The sequence below is a fragment of the Camellia sinensis genome, chromosome 8 (genome assembly GCF_055761805.1).
Source record: "Camellia sinensis isolate YWXY chromosome 8, ASM5576180v1, whole genome shotgun sequence".
Lineage (NCBI taxonomy): Eukaryota > Viridiplantae > Streptophyta > Magnoliopsida > Ericales > Theaceae > Camellia > Camellia sinensis.
The window spans coordinates 161,198,376-161,211,062 of NC_138968.1; the positions used below are offsets into that span (position 1 = coordinate 161,198,376).

The 12,687-nt window shown below is 27.0% G+C and overlaps 1 protein-coding gene across 1 annotated transcript; it reads right to left on the minus strand.

Annotated features, from left to right (window-relative positions):
* Positions 1-3,752: 3,752 nt before the first annotated feature.
* On the minus strand, positions 3,753-7,836 carry LOC145796732 (uncharacterized). Its single transcript, XM_082881893.1, has 2 exons — positions 7,197-7,836; positions 3,753-4,458 (listed from the first exon to the last, which is right to left on the minus strand). Exons 1-2 carry the CDS (start codon positions 7,600-7,602, stop codon positions 3,995-3,997), a joined length of 870 nt encoding a protein of 289 aa, XP_082738019.1. The 5' UTR covers positions 7,603-7,836; the 3' UTR covers positions 3,753-3,994.
* Positions 7,837-12,687: the final 4,851 nt, after the last annotated feature.

Below are 12,687 nucleotides of genomic sequence, written 5' to 3' on the forward strand. Positions count from 1 at the left end.
ACATCGGGAGAAGAAGAAAAAGCAAAGTTTGTTTCATTATCTCTCTATCAATATATTATACAAGGAAAATGATGTTTTTAGTGAGAAACCTTCTAAGAGTTCCAAACCGTTATTCTAAAATTATTGAATTTTTTTAATTTTAAACAATTAAGAAAATTCCATTGGTTAGCTTCCATTTATCTTTTATTTTACAATCACACATCGGAAAAAGAAAGAAAAAGTGAGTTATTTCATTTACATAAAATGAATCTTATGCTCCCATTTATATAAGTAAAAGGAAATTTTTAATGAAAAATCCTATGATCAATATGTTATACTCATTTTTTTGATTTTCTTAATTTTAAACAATTAAGAAAATCACCATTGGTTAGCTTCTATTTAACTTTTGTTTTGACAATCTTACATAGACGTTTTGATTTTAAAAATAATTTTGTATGAGATTTTGAAACTCTCATAATATTTAACTTTAAAATAATTACAATCACACACCGAGAAAAAAAGAAAAAAAGAAAAAGTGAGTTGTTTTACTTATATATAATGAATATTATAAAAGGGGTTTTGGGGGAAATTTTTTTTTGAAGTTTCAAACTCTCATTCTAAAATTATTGAATTTTCTTAATTTTAAACAATTAATAAAATTCTTATTGGCTAGTTTCCATTTATCTTTTATTTAACAATCCCACATCGGGAAAAAATAAAAAAGTGAATTGTTTCATTTACATAAAGTGAATCTTATGCTCTAATTTATATAAATTATTGGATTTTCTTAATTTTAAATTGGCTAGCTTCTATTTAACTTTTATTTTACAATCCCACATCGGGAAAAAAAAAGAAAAAGTGAATTGTTTCACTTATATAAAGTGAATATTATACTTCTATTTATATAAGTAAAATGAGATTTTTAATGAGAAACCTTATGATCAACATCTCATACTATTTTTATTTTTTTTTCTTAATTTTAACAATTAAGAAAATCCTAATTGGCTAATTTTCATTTAATTTTTATTTTACAATTCCACGTAGAGGTTTTGATTTTAAAAATAATTTTGTATGAGATTTTGAAACTCTCATAATATCTCTCCTTAAAAGTATTCTTTTATAAAATATATAGATATATCGATAATCTCAATGTTACTCTTATTGTTCCTTAATACAAAAATTATGAGATAAGTATGATAATTTTAAATTTGTATTTAAAACTTATAAATTATGAGATAGATTATTATACTTTTAAATTTATATTGTGTGAATTTTAAATTTAAATTAATTGATTATTTTTCATATTTAGTGACAGTTTAAAATAAAATTTAATAGTTTTAATTAATTAATTTTTGTGTAAGCTGGTTGGTTTTTTAAATTAACTGATTAAGCTAAACCATTTTTGGTTTGAATAATTTGTTGATTTACCCGTGATTTTAACAGTTTTACATGTTACGATGATTCTTTGTTACTCATTAAGTTTTTAAATTTTTTTTAATAATTATTTCCCTTTCAAAAACTAATATGATAATTTTTTAAAATTCATACATTTTTATTCTAAAATAGTTAAGTATTAGAACCATGTCATTTTTTTTATAACAAAGTATAATTTTAATTATTAATTGTCAATACAACAATTTTAATCTATATATACTATATATTATAGTATAGGAATATTTGAAATAAAACCCTTAAACTTATATATAAAATTTTAGTTATAAGAGATAAAATATAAAAAAAATTAAATATAATTACCGTATTTTTAATAAATAATATATGATTTTATTCCATACTGGTGTTATACTTAGTGTGTGTATATATATATATATATAAAATGAAGTTTGGAACAAATAATTGCAAAATGGTAGAAAACAAATAAAATTACCTCAGTTCCCTCGCTCACTGCACCACTATCACTCTAGCCTTTCCCTAACCCCCTCCAGAAACTCTACATGTTCAATCCCTAATGTAAAATAATTGGAAAAAGTTATAGGTTTTAAATTTTCAATCAAATAAATGACCAATAAAAATATTGAAGATCTTAAAAATTTTATTGAAATTTCTATCAAATATTTTATATAGGTGTGGGACTCACATGGTGTAAATCTTATACCCATGTGAGACATTTGGTAAAATTTTTAGAGCATCTAACATTATTCAATAACCAAATGTCTCACATCAATATGGGGTTATAGTGTGAACCCCACACCCATGTAAGACATTTGATTATTTATTTAATAAAAAATTTAAGACTTATAACATTTTTCAATTAAAATTGATTCCTCAATTTTGTATAATTTGTTTTTTCTAGTTTCCATATATATGCAATTTCTTCCTCAAACAAGCACGAATACGTGGCCTGTTACCACCGACAACAAATATACTCATTTGAATAAATTTATCTTTTCTCAAGTCTAGATATAGACGGAGAGTTCAGTTTTAACTCTCAAATTATGTCATATCCTACACATTTAATAAATTTTATTCATTCACTCAGATTTGAATGAAATTCTATTGAATTAATAGGCGAATACAATGTAAACATTTAATTTATAATAATAAGAAATTTATAATAATAAGAAAAACAACACACAATCTAAGAATTGTAATTTGACTGTTCAGACAACATCCGGGCGGGAGAGAAGCCATTCTCCCTTTTCAAAAGTTTGGTAAGCCTATCAAAATATAATTTTACCTATTGATTTGAGTGTGTTATTTGTTTGGAATTTTCAAATCATAATTCTACACCCATTTCTCAAAATTCAATTCAAAACATAATCATTACTTTTCAAAACTCATAACCAAACTCATAATTCAAAACTTTTTTTAAAACTCAATTCAAATCAATATTTTAATATTTTAAATATTTTAATATTTTAAAAATATTTTAATTTTGTTAAGATTTTAAATATTTTAATATTTAAATATGTTACGATTTTTTTAATTTTTTGAATATTTTTAAATATCTTAATTTCAAAATATTATGATTTTAATTTTTTAAATTTTAAAATATTTTATAAAAATAAATTCAAACTCTATTTTATAAAAATATTTTTAAATATTTTAATTTTTTTGTTATGTATTTGGTTACGATATGAGTTTAGAGTTGTGAAAGTAGTATGAAATTTTGAATTATGTGTTTGGTTATGAGTTTTAAAAATAATTTCTTAATTGAGTTTTATTTTATGTGTTTGGTTACGATTTGAGTGTAAAGTTATTTTTAAATTTAAAATATTAACATTTTAAATTATTTAAAATTTTTGAATATTTAAATTATTTAAATTTTTACGATTTAAATTTTTTGAATATTTATTTTAATTTTTTACTTATTAAATTTTTTAGATTAATTATTTAAATATTTATGATTTAATTTTTTTGAATATTTATTTTGAAAAAAAAATTATTTCCTCTGTAGTATTTTTAATTAAAAATTTGATTAATGTTATTTTCTGTTAATAATAATTTTTTTTAATTGAATTTTGAAAAGAGTTTGGTTATGAGTATTGATCAGAATTTTCAATAGTTTGAAAGTAGTGTATTTTGTTATGAATTATAATAATTTGAATTAAGTTTTGAATTTTTTTTCCAAAACTCATAACCAAACAAATTTTCTTACTTCACATGTCAAACCAAACTTTCAAAACTCAATTCTACACTCAATTCAAAACTCAACTCAAAAACCATAATCAAACAAATTTTCTACACTCAAATCATAATTCCACAACTCACAAACTCAAAATACAACTCATACTTTCAAATCATATTTACAAAACTCTACCAAGCACAACCTTATATATCCAATGAGCCACACAATGGGAAATGATAATGCACTATTTTAGCATTCAATAATGATTCATCCTCCCTTTTCCTTCCACCCCTTTGACCCCCTCTCTCTCTGATTGGTTACATTTTCTTTTTTTTCCTGCTCCTCCAATCACCACCCGCCACGTGGCAAAGGGGGGTGAGGGGGTGACCCCCAAAAGGGGTCCCAAGTATTATTCTTTAGCCTTATCATTTACATGTAAACTCTAAAACCAACCTTCCTCACCATCTCCCCTCTACAATTTCCCTTCAATCCCTCGAACCCTAGCAAACTTTTTTCGGCAGAGGCTCCGCCAAGATCCACTACCTCTGTTGCCAAAACCCGGTTTGTCAGTCGTTTATACGACCCAAACCACTTGGCCTCCACGTAGCCGTTCTTCCTCCACGGCGGCACGTGCAATTCCCTCTTTGTCAAGGACTGTTCCATGGCGGTGCACATTAGCCTCACCACCACCTTGAGCTTGTCTTCCTTGCAAACTAGAATTCGAGGGAGGAGTTTTAGCAGGGAAGCGTAGGTGTCGGTTGGGCGGGCGATTGTGAAGTGAGTGGTTGGGGATAGCTCCACAATGTAGCGAGTTTTGGCGATTATGACGTCGATGTATACGTGCTCACCGGGTTTGGACTGGGCGGTTTTCTCCCACCAGGACTTGCATAGACCTGAAAATTAGACTAGGGTTGCGAAAGAGACGAAAGTTTTAAATAACAGTAAATAGGTACGAGTAACGTTATATCATAAAAATAGTTACCAAAGATTATTTACTTTTAAATTACATATATAATAAAATATCATACATTAATTAAATAATAAAAAATCTTCATAATATATTTTATGATATTTTTTTTCATGATTCCTAACAAGTATATTGATACGAGTAATACAATCATATATTAGTAGTTGGTATTAAACATTTTCCGATGAAAGAAAAGCTAGTGAGTAGAATTCAGCTCCAACAAGGTACAAAGGATGACAATTTCGTTTTCTGTTTTTATTTTTCATTTTTAGAAAAAAAATACAAAAACAAAATGTTTGGAAAGTTATTTCTGTTTTTGAAAATAAAAATAAAAAATTCACCTTTTTTTTAAAATACCAAAAAATGTTTTCCCAATTTTTTAAAATTATTTTTTACAAAAAAGTAAAATATGATATGAAAATGATGCTGATACCCCAAAAAAAAAAAAACACCAAAAATTGTTGTCCCAATTTAAAAAATACATATATATTTGACACGAAAATGATGCATTTTTTAACTTTCTACTGTTTTTGTTACCAAAAACAAAATAATGATACAAATATATTTTTTCAAGTTTGCATCCCAACATATAAAAGTTTCTAGTGTGAGCTCCGGGTTTCGATGCAATAGTATGTTTTGAAAATTGGATCGGTGAGTGAATCGAAAAAGAAATTGATAGATGGGTTATCGGTTCAACTGTTAGGTTAAAGCGGTCGAATCGTGACGTCATAATTAAGATTATAAATTATAAATAAATAAAAATATATATAAATACTTAAATAAAAATAAAAATTGTTACATAGTATTTATTAATAATATTTAATAAAGTCATAATTGACAAGAAAAAGTCACTTGTTTTAAAATGTTTTAAAGAAATTAAATTTTTTTAACATTCTCTCCAAACAAATTGATTGAATGCTAGATTTAATTTTAGAGGGAAATGAAATTTTCAACTCTCTCTTCAATCAATATGATTCAAATAATTTGATTGAATCTCGCATAGAATTTTGTTGGTTTTCTTTGAAAAATCTTCTCCTATAAATAGCAATAGATTTTCATAATCTCCTCAAACTTACAATGAGACTCCTCCTTATGAGAGGGAGAAGTCTCATGAAGTAAGAATTTTTAGTCAAAATTTTGAAATATATAAGAAAAAAAGAAAAGTATATATAACAGAACCGGCCGGCTCTCAAAACTCGGTTCGGGTCGCTGATTCTGGCGATTCAACCGCCGGTTCTGCCGGTTTTTCAATTTTACACCGGTTTTGCCCTTAGTTCAAGTTTAGAGGGTTTTTCGGACCGGAACAAGACTCGGTTCTCGATCCAACCGGTCCGACTGGCCGGTCCGGTCTGGCTTTCTAAATAATGGTTCAAGAGTTTACAAATACAAAAGAATAATGTTAGAGGTTTCAAATATTTTATCAAATGTCTCATATGGGTGTGAGACATTTATTATGTGGATCCCATGTAGGTCACACTTATATAAGACATTTGATAAAATATTTGGTAAAACATTTAAGGTTCCTAACATTATTCAATATAAAAACTAATCAAACAAAAAACATACAAATATATAGAATTTTACAACTTTTATTAATGAAATTTCTTTATATAAAATTTTATTCATTCATATATATTTTTCTCAATACTATAACAAATATTAGTAAGGGAGTTTCTATTTACGTGTCACACTTGGTGTCAATTCATATCATCATATATGAATTTTGAACCAAAAAAATAAATAAATAAATAAATAATCAATTATTTGGATTAATATAAAATAGTGCCACCATTCAAAATTTGTATCAAATAATTAATTTTTGTTTTCATGAATAGTTTAGGGACACTTATTTATAAATTATTCTTCACTATTTTAGTCTAAATTATTTTTTTATGTTCCCATAAGTTCTATGAATAACATAGTTATCATAATATTCCTAATAATAATATTTACATTAACAATGTGAATGTTCTGTAATGTGAACATTCACAACTTAAATGTGAATATTCATAAGTTAATGTAAATATTCTCATTGTAAAATATGAGTGTTTATATCACCAAATTACTAATCGTTCAAAAAAATATTTATAATAATAAAATTGTTTATTAAATATCTTAAATACGAGAATTAAGATTTGATGGATTTATTAACAAGTACTTAAAAAATGATTTTCTAATTAATTTTCAAATAGTTTAGGAATTAGATTCTCTCCAGTCAACTATGTGGATTGGGCTACGCTATTCGGGCCCATAAGGCTCACCAGGATTCTTGTTTCGATAATTCAAATCATTCAATGTGTAGAGCTTGTCGAGAATTTCGTTAAATAAACAATCACATTAATCGGATATCGATAGTTACTTGATTAAATCAAATTTCTATCAATAATTTTTTTAAAAATCATATTTACCGTAGACAAAAATATGATTTGTTTAAGTGGGTGTTGATATCTAATTAACGTGATTTTAAGTAAAAATAAAGTATCCGTCAAGTTTTACACATTAAACAATTCGAATTATCGAAACAGAAGGCGTGATGGACCTTATAAACCCAAGAACATGTTTCAATCGGATCTCTAACGCAACATGGAAGAAATTTAAATCACTTGTTAAAAAAAAGAAAAGAAATATAAATCATGAAAAAGACAATTATACCCTCGTAATTACCTGCATCTAAACCTCTCTGACGCAACAAACCCATTACGCTTCGCTTAAAACCCTCCGGCGAGCCACTCCCCAATCTCCGCCACGCCTCCTCCGCTTCCGCCAGAATCATCCGCCTGACGCCGCCGTCCTCAGCCTCCTCCGCCCCCTCTCCGCCGCCCATCAAACTCATCAACACCTTCTTCGTCTCCGCCTCCTCCTCCTTTCGACTCCTCTCTTCCTCTTCGCATTCTTCTCCAACTCTGCAATCTCTCTCCAAGAACGATTCCACCAGCTCCGACAGATCCACCGATCTCTCCTCCTCCGCCACCGCAGAGTGCTCGCTTCCGCTGCTCTTGAACAGCAGAGCCCGAGCTAGATCATCGAAAGCCGCCGAAGATCTCTTGAACCCCAAAGCATTCTTCGCCATTCTTGCTCTCAAAAAAAATGTCAGTCCTCTCTCTCTCTCTCTCTCTCTCTCTCTCTCTCTCTCTCTGTCTCTATATATATATATATATCTCTTCTACACTATATACATATATGTATATGTGTATGTATAGATTTATTTAGATGGATGCATAATCTGCATGACTTTATTGATAGATAATTATCTGTTTACTCATTACTGGTTTATCTTTTTCTGAGTTTTGGCTGTTTTGGGAGAAAGAGATGTATGAATTGATGGGGATGTCTGTTACATGTATATATATACTACTGACTGAATACTTAGGGGTATACGTGTCATTTTCTGATTATTTATTATTTAGGACTCGTTTGGCGAGTGATTTTTTTAGTTAAAAAGTTAAAAAGTCATTAAAAAAATCAAAAAGTCAATAACTCATATAAAAAAGTTAAATATTTTATTTTCTCTCTACTTTTTGCACATCTTTTCGTAAAAAGTCAAAAAGTCATCCCAAATATACTAATTTTTTTTACCTCATATTTTAACCAAACAACTAAAAAATTACTAAATTATTCTGTTCCCAAACGAGACTTTAATTTTTTTTAGTTGATATATAAACTACACTTATTTTATGTTTAAAAAAAAATACAACACTCACAATTTAATATATTTATACTAATTTATCTTTAAATAGAATTAAAATTATTGCAGATGTTATGAAGCTATACATAATCATAGTGTAAAATTGATGACAAAGTTGTTTTTTAATTAATATGATTGACAAATTATTGATAAAAATAAGATTAAATATTATGTGAATTAAAATTTGAAGATTATATTTGAATTATGAATTTTGGTATTAAAAAGAGAAAAGAAAATATAAGAAAAATGTAAATAAAATATAAAAAAAATTATTTTCAATTTTTTTTTATTCAAATCTATGATGCAAGTATTATAAAAAATTGTTAATATTATAATATTAGAATTGTAAAAACTATTGTAGCTTGATACACTACAAAAAAAAAATAAAAAAATTAAGGTTTTGGAAATCAAAATTTAGGGACAAAATTATTTTTTAGGAATCAAATATTTTTATTGTAAAAAGTGTTGTTATTATATTTTTAGAAATGAAAATTGAACATTAGTGATAATTATTATCATTTTTTAACCAAATTTTTTGTCCCAAAAAATAAATTATTTTGAGAACAAATTATTTTGTCCTTAAAAATCTATTTATTAGTGATATTTTCAAAATTTTGTCACTAAGAGTGTGTTTGTTTTGAGGGATTATTCTATGGGATTGGACTATTAATCCATCCAGACTAATAGTCTATTGTTTGGTTCAATTTTTTTGCTCCGGATTAATAGTCCCTCCGGACTATTAGTCCCTCATATAAGGGATTATTGTATCCTAGGGGGAGGGGTGAGATTATTTCCATGAGATTGGTGTCCCATAGGACTAATGTGTGAAATGTCCATTTTACCCTCATATTATTACTTAATAAATAATTAGAAAATAGTAAAATAGTCTTTTGAATATTTATAAATTATTTTTTTAGTGTTGTTAATTTAAAATTATATATTAAGAAAAAAATATAAATTATAAATTAAATTTAATTAAAAATAATAAATTAAAAATTATGGCCTTATAATTTTTTTAGTGTTGTTAAAAAATTAAATTTATATATTAAATAAATTTATTTTTTTTAGTGTTGTTAATTTAAAATTACATATTAAATAAAAAATATAAATTATAAATTTAATTTAATTGAAAATAATAAATTAAAAATTATGGCCTTATAAATTAAATTTTTTTAGTGTTGTTGAATTATAAATTATAGATTTCAAATTTAAAATTATATATTAAATATAAATTATAAATTATAAACATAAAATAGTCTTTTGAACATTTATCTTTATTCAGTCTATCCAACCAAACATTAGATTTACTAAAAATAGTCCAATCTAGACATCTAATCTCATGACTAAACAAACATAGGATACAAATCTAGTCTAACCAAATTGGCCGGGGACAGTATATCTCAAGACTAACAGTCCGATGGGCTACAATTCTTCATTATTCAGTCCGTCCAAACAAACACACCCTAAAAACTTTGTTTTTTACTTTTCAGAATTATCTTTTAGTGACTATCTTTAAGACGATAGAAATTAGTTTCTAAATATCTTTTGTAATAAAATTTTTATTTTTAAAAATAAAAAAAGTTAATTTTTAAAAATTTTATACGTTGTAGTGGTATAAAGACAACGCATGAAAAGGGACAAATTTTTGAAGCCAACACAAGGTGGAGAGAGCGAGAGAGAGAGAGAGAGAGAGAGAGAGAGAGAGAGAGAGAGAGAGAGTGTGTGAACTTTGGATACTTTTTTTGTTTTTGTTTTTAGGAAGCAGTTGGTTTAAGGAGGAGTTAAATGATTGTCTTAGTTGTCAAAGTATTGAAAGTGGCCAATTTTCAGGGACAGGTTCATACTAGGCATCATCACCTTGCTATGGATAAGGTTGATTATCTGTATCCTACATGCATTTACTTTTGATTGCCCTTTTTCCTAACTAATTTTTGCAAACTATTTTTCTCCAATTTAATTTTTGTTAAATTGTATTGATGTAATGGAATCAATACAATTTTTACACTTTACTATGTTTAGAATAAATTGTTGAAATATTTAGATATATTAATCTTTTTTTTATAAAAATTTTACTAACTTCATTTTTAAAAAAAAAATTTAACTATTATTTTCTTTTCTTTTTCATATCTTTTTTTTATTACACTTTTTCATTTCTTTCAACGCTATTATTTATTTGGTACATATAGATATAGTGTAGTATAAAAAAAAAAAAACTTAAATCAATGTGTAACAATAGAGAAATTATTGAGTATTCTTGGAGGAAGTTTAAGTGCCTTCAATAACAATTCCTAAAAATAGTAGAATATGCCACTTGTACTATAATACTAGTCGTAGATTGCAATTTTTGGTTTTTGAACTAAACAATAAATAATTTTGAGTGCAACACTAAATCTCGGCCAAGTTTGGCAACTCAAAAATAATCTATCTTTTTATTTTTTTATCTTTTTTTCAGCACATCACCTCTCTACTTTTCTGTACATTTTTTTGTAAAAAGACAAAAAATGCCCTTATTTATATCTTCCCAAACAAAGACAAATCCTCTATCTTTAGCACCTGATAATATCTCAAATTATGTGGCAAAAAAACGAATTAAGATAGAGAAAAAAAGAAGAATGAGATTAAAGGATTCAATCTCAATAAATCACATCCATTGAATACATGAATTCGTGTCTATTAATGTTTTTGGGTAACAAATGTACAATCTCAATGTTCACTATTTTATTTTAATCAAAATAGCAGTAAAAGAAAAAATGAAAGAATAATAATTTATGAACATATAAATCTCATGAACTAATTTCGCTTAGATGTGTGATGATTGAGTGGGTACTATTATTTTATTTTGAATATCAATGTGTTATTATTACATCTACAAATAAAAATAATTCATAAAATTTATAGGTTTGTATAACAATTTCCAAAATGAAAATGAAAACTCAATAAAATGCTCACTAGCAGGACACCTCCCTCTCTATAGTTGGGTCACCTTCTCACTATTATTATTATTAGGCTCATTGCCTAATATTGCCAACTTTCAAATGGAAAAAAAATAAATAAATATTATGGTCAACTTTTTAAGTTTTTCTTTTCTTCGTTGACTCGGCTCGCATTAAAGTTATTTTTATTTTTTTTTTTAATATAATCTCAAAGATGTACGGTATAATATTAATAACTTCAATGAAGATTACAGTAATCACTCAGAATCTAAACCTATTTTATACGTTACTAAATAAAAGTCAAATTTTTTTTTTTTTAAACTTAAAGTTTCTTTTGACAAAATGAAGTTCAAGTTATTTGATAATTGTGAGATAATAATGTCCTTATTCAATTTGTTAAAGTCGCGTCAAAATGATCTTATAACAATAAAAATGTGACACTCACAAATATTTTGTGGCATTAATTCCACGCTTCGCAAGAGTTAAAAATAAAAACTTGAGGCGCAATTTTTAAAGCTAAGAAGTGATTAAACCTTTTAATTAATTAATCTTTGGTTTAGTGTGGGAATGAAAAAAGTATAAATTTCAATGTTGAGTAACAATTATAATAAAACAATTTGCAAAAATGAAAAATTATGTATGAAAAATTTAAAAACCCTCGAAATATTAATTTGTGGTTATGTTTCAATTTTAAATAGTGAATATCAATCCTAATCAAATAATCAATGACAAATCGACACAACGATTTAACATGAAAAAGTCACAATTAGAGCACTTTCAATTGTGATATTAAAAAAAAAAAAAATCACAGGCCAAAGCCACAAAACAATCTACTAAAAAGAATTACACATGAGTACCCTCAATCACTTAGTAAATCCACGATCGAATTGAACCAAATCCGATGTGCCTCTTCCACCACCATGTTTACTTCGGAATTGTTTTACCCAATGTTGAATTCATGATGCCGATGTCGAATCCATGACGATGAGTCACTCTAGAGTCCACCAAAACTTTAGGTTCAAGTTTTTCGGAATCTACTGAAGAGCACCTTTCCTCTTTTGTGAGTGAAATAATAAAAGCAAACCCCTTGATGATGTTAATATGAAACTCGTAAATTCATCGTTCACTATCAAATCATTAAGGAAACCAATATATAAACACCTTTCAATATAGAAAACTTGGGTAACTCTCCTCTCTGAGAATTTGGACGGGTTAAACCTTAAAAATAGCTAATAGCACACTTCATACTAAATAGAGCCACGAAGACCGCTTGGACGCACACTTTACAGCTTGAGCGGCGTGACTAAAAGGCGATACTCACATATAGGCCAACCGTTCGAACGCAACATCTATCGCTCGAGTGGCTATCGCTCGAGTGGTAAAACTTGTCTCCTAGAAGTTCAGACGTAGGTAGAGATACTGGATGAACTACTTCACCACTTGCGCACAAATGACCGCTCGATCCTCGTACATAGTCAGTCAAGTGACAAATAAAGAATGCTCAATGTACGAAATGTCAACACAAATTCCTTTACAC